The 15,052-nt window shown below is 32.1% G+C and overlaps 2 protein-coding genes and 1 long non-coding RNA gene across 4 annotated transcripts; 1 reads left to right on the top strand and 2 right to left on the bottom strand.

Annotated features, from left to right (window-relative positions):
• Positions 1-853: 853 nt before the first annotated feature.
• Positions 854-2,294, bottom strand: LOC122597905. The gene is made up of 3 exons (XM_043770492.1): positions 1,772-2,294; positions 1,559-1,629; positions 854-1,441 (listed from the first exon to the last, which is right to left on the bottom strand). Exons 1-3 carry the CDS (start codon positions 1,836-1,838, stop codon positions 1,211-1,213), a joined length of 369 nt encoding a protein of 122 aa, XP_043626427.1. The 5' UTR covers positions 1,839-2,294; the 3' UTR covers positions 854-1,210.
• Positions 2,295-10,353: 8,059 nt separating this feature from the next.
• On the bottom strand, positions 10,354-12,038 carry LOC122596572. Of its 2 annotated transcripts, none has more exons than XM_043769181.1 (4): positions 11,827-12,038; positions 11,397-11,654; positions 10,816-10,923; positions 10,354-10,715 (listed from the first exon to the last, which is right to left on the bottom strand). In XM_043769181.1, the coding sequence occupies exons 1-4, from the start codon at positions 11,933-11,935 to the stop codon at positions 10,633-10,635; spliced, it is 558 nt and encodes a 185-aa protein (XP_043625116.1). In that variant the 5' UTR covers positions 11,936-12,038; the 3' UTR covers positions 10,354-10,632. The 2 variants fall into 2 exon arrangements, with proteins under 2 accessions (XP_043625116.1, XP_043625117.1); XM_043769182.1 differs by having other exon boundaries at positions 11,484-11,654.
• Positions 12,039-13,306: 1,268 nt separating this feature from the next.
• LOC122594964 lies at positions 13,307-14,357 on the top strand. The gene is made up of 2 exons (XR_006323164.1): positions 13,307-13,823; positions 14,117-14,357. It is a non-coding gene; the product is annotated as an uncharacterized LOC122594964 (long non-coding RNA).
• The last annotated feature ends 695 nt before the right edge of the window (positions 14,358-15,052 follow it).

The following is a 15,052-nucleotide window of genomic DNA, read 5'->3' as shown; positions in this document are numbered from 1 at the left end:
CATCGACCTCCTCTTCGATGAGGAAGGGGTTGGCAGCGAGCTCTTCCACGGGCTTTTCCTCAAAGCCCATCGTTGGAACGAATTGAGAGGACGAGGAGAGGTGGGTCCATTTTGGAATAAATTATATGTATGTGTGTGGCTTTTATATAATATATATTTGAGGAAGAGGTGAGGAAGAGGTAGGGTTGGTAGTGAGTGAAGAAGATGTGATTTAGGAGAGAAAAAAGCTGATTTGGCAGTGAGGAAGAGGAAAAAAGGTGTCGTGGGTTGGCTGAAGCCGGCCTTATGGTTACCTACCGTAACAATTCATTATTGTTGTATATATGCTACAGAACACCCTGACATAGTGTTCATGCTTATATACTGTAAGAGAGAACTAAAGATAAAATCAATATTAAGTTGCTTATCTATATATAAAAACACTCTATACAAGGCCAAAATGCATGTTAATTAAATTTATACACCCATGCTAATAAAAATAGTAACTTTCAAAATATATCACTTAACACCCTAAATGAATTAACTTCACTAAAGTCATGACTATGTCCTAATTATATATAACTACACAGACAACTATTATTACCCCTCCTACTAGAAATGTCACATTTTAAATATTTAAAGTCTTTGTTTTTTGACTTTGACCATAAATTTATATTGTTTTTGTTATATAGACTTGATGCAATTTATACCCAATGAAATATATCTAAAACTCAATCAATTCATATAATTTTCATCAAATATTGTATAACATAAACAAAAATATTTAAGGTCAAAGTTGAAAAACAAACACTTTGAAAATTTAAAACATGACACTTCTAGTGTGCCAAGTGAATTGAATGACCAAACGTTCATGTTCGAACAAAATTGCAACTTGTAGTAGTATATTTATATACAGAAGGTTTAATTTGCAAGGCCAGCCTGATTATTGCATGGCCGGATCGGAATTGTACGTGACAATCATAAATTTAATTACTAAACTACCAATCTCAACTATATATGTAGATCTATATTATATATGTACTGAAATATATATCTCCTTAATCTTACTAGAAATCATTTCTGCAGTAGTGTAGTTCTTCTTTCACGTACTTTATATGTCATCCCATTCTTTATATATATTATTCTTTGCAAAACCAATTTTTATAAAATCATATATATAGAGAGTATGTATGTATGTAGCTAGTCTGAAATTTTGTCTGAGATTGATCGATCAGTTGTGTATTGGAGCCTTTTTCCTAGCAGGTGAATAGTCCATCCCGGCAATGTCCTCTATGACATCTGGATACTGTTCGGGGATGATGACGACCTCCTTCTTCCCATGTTTTGAATCTCCGTGTGACGAATAATTGGGAGTACTGCTGCCGTCTTTCTTTCCTACTAGTCCATTACTAGCAGATTTGACTTCTGTATTGTGGTCAAGTTTTTCATCATTTTTCTGATCCTGTTCATGATCGATGATAACATATATAGTTGATTATTAGTAACAAGAAATCTATATGTATATATTGGTCTTCTAGAACTAATCAATTATAATATTCTTCTAAATGATGATGAAGACCTTCAAAATGGTGGCGGCGGAAGTAGTACTAGAAGATGCATCTTTTGTCATAAGCTTTCTGTTTAATATTGCTGGAAAATTAAACAAATAAAGAGTACGTGCTTGAGAAAAGTGCAAGAATTAATGATAAATTGATCATAGACAAGTACTTTGATCCTCCTTAGAAGAAAATTAAAATGACATGTTTTAATTTGGATGAGTGAAAATATATACCTTGAGCTCTATAATTAGTTAGGAGACTTGACAAAACCAAGAGGGTGAATATCAGATATAGCTTCATTCTTTTTCAAGTATATATAACAAGTCTGCCCCTAGCTGCATGCCTCTCTAAGCTAGATCAATGCAAATTGTAAAAGATATATATCTTTCTTCATCGCAGCTTCTATATATGTACATATGAGGTAGGGTACCCATATCAACTTGCTGACTACTAGCTAGCTAGAATGTTGTAAATTAACTGCCAGTGTGACACCCCAACGTTTATCTTAACTTACCATTTATTCGTAACTAACTACTTTGGGTTGTTGGTGGGGTTGGGGTTGGGGCGGTTCATTATTAGATAGTACTCTCCTCTACTACTGTGGAATTGAAGAAGGGTCGACAAAGGTCAAAACTGTCTGCAAAAACTCTTGAAGCATGTCCCTCCTTTTTTGAGATGGCCAAATTATAGTTTAACTAGAATTAGAAAATGAACATATATAAACCGAGGTGGCCTTGCTTTAACTTTCAGGGGTCATTCGCACCCTTTTAAAGTATAATGTCCCCTTCGAGGTTTAATTATATACCAAAGACCGAGATACTATATATACTGATCACACATATATATGCCAAGAGTTCTTGTCGATCAATGCTTTATCTATTTCATATTTCATTTATCAAGTTTTGTGCTTGTTTGTCTCACTTATATAAATATATATATGTATATATATGTCCTTATTTTATTGGTAGTATTTTCATTTTATAAGATTGCATTCAAATATGTGGTTTGTTACTCAAAAGTCAAAATCCAGATCATCATAATCTAATTAATTATCAAATGACTGCGGTGTCCTACTGTACGTCTTGTCCTTGATTAGAATTATGGGAAACGATATAGCTAGCTAGATACCATTCTTTCTTAGGCCTGAGCTTATAAGGGCCAACTTTTTGGAGTTTCTTCCTTGTCATATCAGCATCATATAACCCAGGACTCTCATTAGGACTTTCACTGTCTATAAGGACAACTTCTTCAGAACTATTTCGCCACATCATCAAATTTTTTTATTATACTCTATTACTTAAAAAAATATAAGCACTTTATACATAATAAAAATCATAAAATAAAATCACATATAAATTAATTAATTTTAAAATACAAAAGTTAAAAGACTAAATTAATTTTAGAGGGTTATATTTAAAATTTATAAAACTATTAAAATTATTCATCAATGTAGTAATATTAAAGGGTTAAATTTAAAAATTAGTTACATATAATCGATCAATATATATATATATATATCATTACATATTCAGAGCCCCAAATCCTCAATTAATTGGCCGCCAAAACATAGAAGTCAGACACCTGCAAATCAACACACACCCACACAATACAGAAACATATACAAATATATATATATATATCATCCTCATACTATAAAAACCACAAAAGAAAAAAGAAAAAGAAACAAAAAACATATTCGTGGCCCGCAGCCTTGCGTTCTCCATCTTCTCCCCCAAGACTCTCAATGAGGACGCAGCAACAAAGAAGACAGGTGCCAATAGTTTTCAAGAATCTTCAAGCATTGGGACGCAATGGAGGACTCCCTATAAGCACCGATCTTATATATTTATCATACTCGTAATATATAATAAGATTTATTGGTTACTATACAAACTATAAGTATTGGAGCTTGCAATAATGGCCTACAAACTGTAAGGTATTGGCGATTTAGTTCTTATATTTTATAGATAAACTTAGTTCTTATATACTCAATTACCTACTCATTTCAATGATTAATCAGATTTCGTGGACATGATTATTATATAAAAACATTTGTGGTCCTGTCTTTAAATAAAAAGAATAATATGAACAAACAGTTATGTGTGTGGTCCTATTATCACATACACATATATGTCTTCGGTCAAAGTTTCTTTTACAGACTTTTTTTTTCTGCCTTTAAAAAGAATCAACAATCTCACACAATCATGCCATAACCAATGAGTAGAAAGAATACAGAAAAGTAATTCAAATGATACCACAGGCTATAAATGTGACAAAAGATGAGAAAAATAGGATGGAAGAAGATACGGATCCTTTCAAGTTATTCAAGTAGGAAGAATTTTAGTCAAAAGTATTTTTAAATTATGGTCTTTGATTTTGATTCGATGGTTAACATTTTTTTAACTTTTCAATGGAATGACCTTTATACTTCTCATCTTGGTTTCTCTCGTCTTTCACTTTCTTTTCTAAGTACTTCCTCTCATCCCATTTTACAAAATATTCTCCGTCTTTCGATCTCTTTCTTCTTCTATTTTTTTTTTTTTAATATAAATTTTTTTTTCTTTTTTCATGTTCGTATGTGCATATAACTAATTGCACAAATTTTTCGTCAAAGTGTTTTGTGAACATTAGATTTAAGTACAGCCCTATATGTGATTAACTTAAAATCTACAGCAACAACTACATGGGTGGGGAACTGGGGATGGTATGCAACATGGCAAAAACACCCACAACATCCTCGCAACAACCCCACTCCCTTCCATATTTCCCTTCCCTTATCGCTAACATATAAAAAGGCCAATTTCTCAAAAATGGAAAGGATGTGGCACTTGACAAGTCACACCCCTTGTTGGGGCTTTAGTGAACAAAGAAACACAAGTATAAATGTTTGTCTTTAGATCATAATTTCCCATCGTTTTTTTATTATTAAAAAAATGAGTCAACTAGTTTGATATTTTTAAATACTGGCACGATACCACATAATGCGACGACGGTCATGGGACGAAAGTTGGTGATGGAGACGGCGTCAATTAGTATAATTGATGTAAAAATAATTGATATAAAAAATTAATGGAGATATCTTTACTTCATTATAAAGGAAATGATCGTTTTTTATTTTGAGTAATTCTAACTTTGAATTACCATAATTACTTTTGACCTTTTATGTTTTGCACTTAATTATAATTTACACTCTAAATCTTTATTTTAATAGTTTTTATCTTTTAAATTTCTCACTATCACAACTACATCAACTTACACCACTTGACACCGCCACCACCACCAACAGTACCATCACCAACACCACTATACCGCCATTCTCATAACCGTCGGCGTATTGCGCGGGTACCATGCTCGTATATATATTAGAAAAAGACTGATTATGTAATTGAATCATTAAGAATATTTTAGACAATTTCCCTCTGTAAGTTTGTAATTTCAACATGGGTGCTATTTTTTTATAATATAATATTGAAGTATAGATATAACAAGTTATTTTTAACTAACGTATTAAAAAGTTATTAGCACTTGCAAACAATTTATAAACACACGTAGTATATGATATGGATCGATCAATAAAAAAGAACTTAATAAATCTAAATCTGTATTGATGAAACATGTATTTATAAACACGAAAACAGTACCCGCGCGTTGCCGCCGTGATGGAGGCAGCAGTGGTGGCGGTGATGTAACGGCGACGACGATGGTGGCGTTGAGTGTCGGTAGAAATTGGTGGTGGTGGCGGCGGCGGCGGCAACGAGTAATGAAAGTTTTTGATGTAATGTGGCTATGATGTATGATACGTCATGCATGCAATAGAATTTGTACATTATTGAAACTAAAGTTTAATATCGAAATTTTAAGTTCAATATTATAAATTAAAAATGAATTTGCTTTATAATATAAGTATAGATTTGTTTGTATTGTTTTATAATATAAATATAGATATATTTGTAAATTGTTTGTAGATATTATATTATTAATAAATTAATGCACCAGTAATCTTTTCAATCATTTTCTTTTAGAGGGAAGGTGTGGGCTTTGATTTCTACGCGGTTTGGTTGAAGCCGCATGAAAACTCCACTGTTACTTTTTTTGTTTCCATTTGGTTTGGATGAAGTTGGCTTGATGAAAAACCAATTTTGATAATACATCAATATTCCATTGCTTGCCTGGGAATTGATTAATTGGACCATTGATACTAAAATGAACAGATTCTTTTTTAGTTTTTAACTATAAATACACACATATATTTACCATTATTATTTCAAAACTTGTCATACCTTGATGACGTAGGGACTCAACGATTACCGATATGTAATTCCTTTTTTTTTTTTTAAATCTATGTATTTTTTTATTACTATAATTTTCATAATTAATATGAAGTGTTGTATTTTTTATATGATTATTTATTAGGAAATGTAAAATAATAGATAAATGATAAATGTATCATGACACTTTGTAAAAAATGATAGTCTTTAGATTAATGAGTTGAAATGACTTGACAACATACTGATGAAGGATATCGTAGGTTGATGTGGGTTAATATATTGACACCCTTCCTCTCCAAAAAAGATAAATAAATTGCATTTTCTAGTTTTTATAAAAATATTGGTGTAATAATAAAAAGAAAGTAAGAAAGAAAAAGAAGAAACAAATTGTGTCGCAAGCTCTTATCTTTTATTATACTAAAACACAGTTGCTCTAATAATTTATCGATCAATCACATCTCTTGATTTCTTAATGTTGACTTTTGTTTTTAATTTTGACTTTAATTTACACTTTTTTGTTTTCCATCACAAATTTACACTTTTTACCCAATAATTTTAATACAATAAATAAATAATAATCTCTATGTATATCCGATAGAATAATAGTTAATATTTATCCAATTAAATAATAACTAATATATATCCAATAATATGTTCATTAAATTTAATGTAAATATATTAACATTTTAATAATAATTGTACTATTTTAATTTAATTTTATTTTAATATATACTAAATTAAAGTTGAACTAATAACTTATTAACCAATCATATCGTTCGATTTCATCAAATTGACTCCTGCTGATGTCATCATTTGATTTTTTACATAATTTTATTTAATTAACAAAAAACAAATAATTAAAATAATTATTTTTACAATGTTAATAAAATTAGTTTCTATCTACAAAGGCCAGTTTTCACACACGAACAATTGTACATTACAGTATCTTGAGTTAACTCGAGAAGGGCTTTAAAGTGTTAAATTGTGACAAAGATGAGAAGACCAAAAAACACTACAACAAATTTCATCTATAAAGAAGTCTTTCAAATGCTGAAGGAGGGTATATGTTTTCAATGTTCTTTTATTACATTAGTTTTCTTTATATTAGTTTAACATTCTTGATATTTGAATTAAACATTTTGTATCTACTTATATCTTCAACATTGAACTTATAAGCTTTTATGAGTTATATGTATTAATATCTAACATTAATAATGTCGTAAGTCTCGTGTCCAGTGTTGGACATGGGTCTAAAATCTAGTCTATGTATGATATCAATCTTCGTAGATTACATCATTTACCTTTTCTATGAGAAATTTGCTACTCGGTGCACATTAAAAGCAATTTTAAGCAAACAAACACAATTAAACATATGTGTAAACAATGGCGGAACTTACACAAAACTTTTGGAAGGGCAAGTTCAATGGTAGACTTTATTAATTTTTATCATTTGTAAAAAAAATAATTAATTTTACATGTTTTTATTTCTATTATGTAAAGAAAATTTAGATATGTGACTACTTAAAAAATCATAAAGTATTTGAATTTTGATCAATCATACAAAATATATACTCACTACCAAATGTTAAGCAATGGTATGTAAATGTATAAATAATAAACCTTATTACAAATAAAGTGATTATTAAATATAGTTTGTTACAATTTTTTTAAAATAAAAAGTATAGTTCTCATAAGTAGTTACTTGGTAAATTATTAATAGTTGAAACATAACAAATATATAGGTAAATTAAGTAGATTATAAATAGACACTTACACTATCATTTACAATTGAAAAGTAAAAAGTGATATAAATACTTAGGAAACAAAAATGAGCGAGGGATCGAACTGGCAATCTCTATCCCATGCAAGTATCTCTACATATGTGGATTAACCAGCTGATCTAAAGCATCACATATTATTTTCTTTAAAAACAATGTATATAACCGAACTTTTTGGGGGGGCTAGGACCCCTCCCAGCCCCAACATAGTTCCGCCCTTGTGTGTAAAGAACACATGGTGATCGGATACATATCTAGTTGCTAGAAGTAATTTGATTATCAATTCTTGAATTCATCATTTTCATGGTTGTCATTCTTGTGTTGTGCTTTCATTTGAATATCAAATATTTCAAACTCAAGAGTTTTGGGTTTTATCTCAAACATTCATATAAAACACGAATAACAATAAAATAATGTATTTCAAAAAAAAAAAAAATTACAAACTCAAAAGTGATCATGTTGAAGCAAAAAAAAGTTGGTTATGTCATTCGGGTGTTGGTATTGGCTTTTTAACTTAAGCTGGCTATCGACTTATTTGCTGAGCATTTAAGATTTCCTCCAAGTGATCCTTCAGGTGCTAAATAGTGAAAGCCTGAAAGGAACTTAAAGGGCTACACTAAGAGGCTAGTTTTCCTTTATTTTAAACCAATATCATATTATCACCCCGGCCCAGTTACCAGATAAAAAAGGATAAAGTGAGGCTTTTGGGCTTCTTGATACACATTTTGACACGTTAAATAGGCCTCTTGCTGATGTAATTCCTTTCTGGCCTTTTGGGCTATATAATTTGGTTTGTCAGTGTAATGCTCCACTATTTATAAGCTTAAAAAGGCACATTGCCGCATTAGTGATTCACTGATTTGGCGGTGCCAGGCTTGGGAGTTGGGACGTGGGGTATCATCATGAAAATAACTGAAGTCATGAAGATAAGAATGGTTATATATGATTGGCCAAATATAGATTGTTAAGATTCTAAATAAACCAAAATGAATATGAACGATGTTTGTTCGATTAACGATTATTCATTGATTCAGATTCGAACATAGGTTTGTGTTCATGTTTGTTAAGAGTGATACGCAATTAAACACAAACTAACTACACCATATAGGTTTTAGGTAAAATAAAACAAGTATTAATGTAAAACAAATAAAACAATAAGTTTTTCTATAGTGATAATCACCGTGCATCATAAAAATCATAGTACATCAATTGTTTCGTAAATCTTCGTGCATCAATTTAACCATGATCTAATACTTTAATACTTGTTTTACAATACCCAACCCCCTACCATCTAACTAGAAACATCACGATTTAAATTTAAGAGTAAACTACACTTTCCATCTCTAAAGTTGGTATGTTTTACACTTTTCATCCCTTAAGTGAAAAAATTACAATTTTGACCTTAAACTTGGCAGAGATTTGCAATCGACGTCCCTTGGCCATACGGCGTTAAGTTTCAGCCGTTAAGTGTCACACGTGCAAAGCACGTGAGGGACTAAAAGTGCAAAAGGTGACTAGTTCAGGAACGAAAACTGAAATTTATATTATATATTGTTATCATCTTCATCTTCTCCAGCTGAGGGGCTTGGAAAATTCGCCGGAAAACGTAAAATGTCGATATCTCACTCGTTTCTTCGAATTAGACCACGAAACCAACACCAAACTTCTCAACAACTCCAGCCAACAGGTACTTGGAGAAGATGTTTCGTGGAAGGCCTCAATTTTATCTAATTGGAGAGCAGGTTACTCTATTACGCTCGGTTTTTGTGACCACAGTATTTTGAGTTTTCTGGCAAGTTTTGAATCTGAAATCTTTTGGTTAAGATTCGTGTGGAAATTAATTTTGAGAAGTTTGGTGGTGGTTTCGTGGTCTAATTCGAAAAAACGAGTGAGATAAGTTATACTTGTAAATACTGTTAGGATAATAATTTTCGTCGTCCGGCCCCCGTCAACTAAAATTTCTGGCTCCGCCCCTGGGTATAAAGAGGTATTATGAGAATACAAAAAAAAAAAACTTAATTTCTAAAAATAAAAAAGTCAAAATAATTTATAGAGGAGTATAGATATAGATATAGATAGATTAGAGCTAATTGTACTTATTGTTGTTGAGATTATATATATTTTTTAACAATTAGTCGGTATTCGACATTAGTGAACACCTTACCGTATAATGGTGAAGCCCTGCACGTAATCTAGACTACGAGATGTAGACCATAAGCCATTACAGGTGATTCGAGGAAAAAACACACAAACTTGTCACTCTTAAGAGTCGAACCCAAGACCTGTGGGAAAAACCAAGAATGCATCTACTAGTTGAGCGAGCTTCATTTGCATGTTGAGATTATATAACTTATGCAATCGATCATCTTATAACTATTTACTTGCATCAAACTTGAATTATTTTGATAAATTATGCCTAGTTATTAAAGTTATATACATTGGTTTTAAGTAAAGTAAAACAAATATTAAAAACAGATTTCCCTTTATTGAAAATCAAGGTGCATCATAAAAATCATCGTGCATCAGTCGTTTTACTTTAATACTTGTTTTAAAATACACAACCCTACGTTATACTTATTAAGTCGATACAAACCAAATTTTAAGTTTTTAACCAAACACAATATATTGGTCGTTATCTTACCTTATCAGAAATATTGAAAATAAGTTTATTACGCGAGACTTAAATCTAGCTTAAGACTCCAAATAGCACCCCCTACTGGCCAAAATAGGAATACCAATAGACCATAGGCTTTCTCAATGACATGTTTGTTTGCAAAGGTTCATCCAATAATCATCTAAAATAATGATCCATCGTAAGTTTTCTTTCAATACAAAATGGAAAAGCAACTTCCTGACCACTACCTCTAAAATTAAGGGAACAATACTGACTATAAAATAAAAATAAAAAGAAATACATAAAAAAAAAAAAAGGGAAATTGCAGTCATGGTAGTGAGTGGAAGGGGTTTAAGTGTGGAGTTGGGGCAAACTGGCAAAGTGACCACGACGTTTATCAGTAGATTCACTCCTGGATCAGTTCTTTGCAGCTGTTAATCGTCTTTAGATGTGGATATATCAAGATCCTTGCCGGGGCACTTACGAACAGATCCTCCTTCAACTTCAGCTACGGTGACTAACATAAAACAATACAAGTTTCAGTTTTCGTAAATATAGAAAGATGAAAGATAGAAAATAAAAAACCCAGAGATTAAAATAGTGGATATAAATGATACCAGAGGCAGTATCAGTTGCTGCAACATTCACATATTCAACTATGGATTCAATTGGCTCCCCGCGGGGGCGGTTGAGAACAGAACTTCCTTTCACTTCAACTTTGGTACCTATTAATCAACGAACACGATAACACCATAAATCAAAGGTAAACGAATATATTGAGTGGACTACAACTATCATAAGCCGAGGAAATCTGAGCTTATTAATTTAAAAAGAAGTTGAGTAGAGTAGAGTAGAGTCGAGTCGAGTCACGTGGAATCTTTAAACAATAAAATTGGCCAGAAGCGGGTTGATAGTAAGTCGCACACGAAATTTTACAAAATTCAAGTCGACTTTATTAAATGAAAGAACAATTTGCCTTCCAAAGTTGAAGGACAAGCAACAAAGCTAGAGATAATCAGATAACATTTGACCAGATTAAACTAAAGATTCTAACATCTTTAATTGGCACCAAGCTAGCTGCCGTTTAAGAACCATTGAAGTTGACTCAACTTATACAAGCACACGAAGACGATACTGTATTTAAGAAAATTGATCTAAACATATGTAAGATTCAGTAGCCAGTGGATTCGATAGTTACCAGAAGATGCACCAGCAGGGCTCACATTCTCAGTTTCACTACTTGACTCGCCAACATCTTTTGGAATAGACTTTCCTTTCAGTTTACCTAAATTGTTACCAGCTCTGGATGCACAAGGGTTCAGATTTTCGCATTTAATCTCAAGTTCTTCCGCTTCTGCAGATGTTGTCGCTTCCGCTTCTGCTATTACTGCCGTTTCCGCCAATGCCGCTGCCGCTTCTGCAGCTCTAAAAGCAGCGGCGGCTTCTTCAGCTGTGACTAACCAATTATAAACAATAATAACAATTAAGATTGTGTTGTAATGATATATGATTTCTTACACTATAATTATTTTTCTTAAAAAAATACTCGTATTATTATAGACACAAAGAATTAGAAAAATTGACATATGAATAAATAAAGTATATAAAAATAAACGAGCGTATAGTACATAAACTTCTTCGATACCGCCGTCTGAGATCATCAACGGTTGGAAGTCCCTCTTCCCTCCGTATCTCAGAGAGGGTACGGAAGGTGATAGCTCTAGATGTAAACACCATCTCTTTCGATTGAAATCAGAAGCGAAACCCTAAAATCAGATATCCCTAATTAACTCGAAACCCTATTTCTTCAACCAGAATAATCGAAAGAATATCAAGAACAAATTAAGGTACGATGATGTATATATAGTCGGATAATACATCTGATTTTATATGTTATCCATTATAACTAGACTTACGGCACAAATCGTCCCTGTAGTTTACCTAAATAGTCATGTTTCATCCCTAAAAATTAAAAACCTCAAAGACAGTCCTTTATAGAGGATAAAATTCATGTTTAGTTGTTTGACTCGTTGATCGTCTTCTCACTTACGGTTAAAACCCTCACAGGCCACACACGTGTGGGGTATTCCAATCTTTTCGTTATTTGTAACACCCCAATATTTTAAGGTAATAGAAAATTAACCCTTTTCGTAGTTTTAACATTTAATTAATTTCCTAGTATTTTGTTTTGAGATAAGGGGTTAATTTAGTTGGAACTTTAATGGCTAGCGGGTATAATACCCATTTTATTTTAAAGAAAAGGTGGCAAATGGGAAGGGAGCCCAACCACATTTTATCCATTAACTCACAACTCTATCTTTCTTCTCTTCTTCTTCGTAATCTTCTTCGACCTCCCCTTTCAATTCATTTTCAAGTAAAACTAATTCACTATTTCAATTGATCAAAATCAATTAAGGAATCCTTCTAGTGAAATAACAATAATAAACCTTCATAATCATCAATAAGCAAAATTGAAAAATTTAGGGTTTGCATTTTGGGGTGGAGGCCGAATTTCACAAGGAGAAAGAAGGAAAGATTAGAGATTTTATATTGTTTGATTGTTTTTTGAGGTAAGTAATTCTCCATAATTATTGAATTATAATTTAGGGTTTTGATTATTGGAATTAGAGTTCTTGACTAATGAGTTTGGGAATTTTAAAGAACCCTAATGAGATTAAAAGGAAGAAATTAAGGGTTATCGCTAACATATAAAAAGGCCAACTTCACAAAAATAGAAAGGATGTGGCACTTGACAAGTCACACCCCTTGTTGGGGCTTTAGCAATGTTTTAAAAATCGGACCGGACATCAAACCGGTGTCACAATATTTTACTGGTTGGATCGGTTAGACCGCAATTGAACCGGGTTTATAAGTACACATATGTACAGATATGCTATTTATTATATATTTTGTAATGTTAACACATAAAAAAAACTAAAAAAGTTTATTGTAGCTTAAAATTAAAAAAAAATATGTATAAAAGACTTTTTTCTAAAAGGAATTGCATTAGTGGATATGTGGTCAAACTGACTGTCATGACAGCTAGCATCTCATTTCTCCATATAATATAATATTCTAATTCTAACCGTATTGCACATTTGCAGCTTTCTTCTCCAAAAGACTTTACCTTCATCTATGTCACTTTTCATTTCTCATCTCACTCATTCATAATTACGATAACTGATCTTAAAAAAAAAAAAGCGAAGAAAATCCGGTCATCCACCGCCAGAAAAGCCAACGGCTTCGTTCAGATCCACTGTCAGCAACAAATTACGCCCAGATCCACCACCACCACCAACTTCCGACTACATCCACCATCACAAAAAGTTCTCTGATTTTGTTAAGGTTTTCTGCCAGACGAGATTCTTCGACGTTTTTACCCATTTTAGAGTTTTGTCAAGATTTTTGTTAAAAAAAGGAAGCTTTTGACACGGTTCACAACGGTTCGATAACCGATCTGGTTCACTTTCGACCGGACGGTCATACGGTTCTTTCCGGTTCAGTTTCTGCTATTAGACCGGGATCATTTCGACCGGGATTCACTAAAAATCCGGTCAAACCGCGGTCAGATCGGTCTGACCGGCCGGTTTGAAAACACTGGGCTTTAGTGAACAAAGAAACACAGGTATAAATGTTGTCATTTTATCAAAATTTCCCATCGTTTTTTATTATAAAATAGAAAATGAGTCATATAATTTGCTATTTCTAAATATAACAAGAGATATTTTAACTAATGTATTAAAATAAATACTAGAATTCTACAAATACATATGGTAATGGAAGAAATATAAGGAAAAAACTTCATAAATCTATATTTGATGAAACTTGTATTTGAAAAAACTTCATAAATCTATATTGACTTAAGCTGCTTATCGACTTACTGCTGATCAGTTACGAATTCTATAAGTGATCTTTCAGGTGCTAAATAGTGAAAGGAACTTGAAAGGTTACTGAATGCAGGGTTAATGAGTTAAAAACTTAGATTGAAGAGCTACACTAGTCACTAGAGGCTAAGTTTTCTTTAATTTTATTTTAAACCAGCATCGTATTATGACCCCGGCCCAGTTGCCAGATAGAAAAGGCTAAAGTGAGGCTCTTGGGCTTCTTGATACACATTAGACATATTAGGCTCTTGGGCTTCTTGGCCTTTTGGGCTATATAATTTGGTTTGTCAGTGTAATGCTCCACAGCCTCCAGCCCTCCACTATTTATAATTCTGAAAGGCATTGCCGCATTGGTGATTCACTGATTTGGTGGTGCCAGGCTTGGGAATTGGGACTCGGGGTATCAATGTATCATCATCATCATGAATTTAGATGAAGATAAGGGCATCCACAATGGTGTTTTTATCAAAAGTTTTTTTTGTAAATAAAGTATAAGAAAGTGTAAGAGCTTTTTATAAAAAACCTTTACCTCCAATGACAAAAAGCTTTTCAAAACTTAGAATTGATTAAAATACATTAATTTAGTACAAAAAGATGTTCAAGTCATAGTCTATAGGTTGGTAGATATTAAGTTTTCCATTTACTCATTCATTTAAATAATTATAATTTAACTAACTTTAAGTCTTTCAAAAGCTTTTTATCATTGGAGGGTAAAACTATTTTTATAAACCTCTTCACCTTTTTTACAAAAAAGTCATTGAAAAATACATCATTGTGGATGCTCTAAGAATGGTTAAATATGATTGGCCAAAATATATTGTTAAGATTCTAAATAAACCCAAAGGAATATAATATGAACGATGTTTGTTAGACTTAACGATTGATTTTCATTAATTCAGATTCGAACATAGTTTTGTGTTCATGTTTGTTAAGAGTGAACGCAATTTTAAATACAAACAAACACAAACTA

The sequence above is a fragment of the Erigeron canadensis genome, chromosome 4 (assembly GCF_010389155.1).
Source record: "Erigeron canadensis isolate Cc75 chromosome 4, C_canadensis_v1, whole genome shotgun sequence".
In the NCBI taxonomy this organism is placed as follows: Eukaryota; Viridiplantae; Streptophyta; class Magnoliopsida; order Asterales; family Asteraceae; genus Erigeron; species Erigeron canadensis.
The sequence above is the reverse complement of the archived record's forward strand: the minus strand, read 5'-3'. Positions and strand labels throughout refer to the sequence as shown.

What these genes read in the sequence shown, in the direction of transcription:
- LOC122597905 (XM_043770492.1), bottom strand. Translation starts at nt 1,838, where the DNA reads ATGAAGCTATATCTGATATTCACCCTCTTGGTTTTGTCAAGTCTCCTA. An exon ending in AACTAATTATAGAGCTCAAG is followed by an intron (nt 1,630 to 1,771) that starts GTATATATTTTC and finishes TTAATTTTCCAG; the next exon opens with CAATATTAAACAGAAAGCTT. An exon ending in CCGCCGCCACCATTTTGAAG is followed by an intron (nt 1,442 to 1,558) that starts GTCTTCATCATC and finishes GATCATGAACAG; the next exon opens with GATCAGAAAAATGATGAAAA.
- LOC122596572 (XM_043769181.1), bottom strand. Translation starts at nt 11,935, where the DNA reads ATGGTGTTTACATCTAGAGCTATCACCTTCCGTACCCTCTCTGAGATA. An exon ending in GCGGTATCGAAGAAGTTTAT is followed by an intron (nt 11,655 to 11,826) that starts GTACTATACGCT and finishes ATAATTGGTTAG; the next exon opens with TCACAGCTGAAGAAGCCGCC. An exon ending in AGCAACTGATACTGCCTCTG is followed by an intron (nt 10,716 to 10,815) that starts GTATCATTTATA and finishes GTTTTATGTTAG; the next exon opens with TCACCGTAGCTGAAGTTGAA.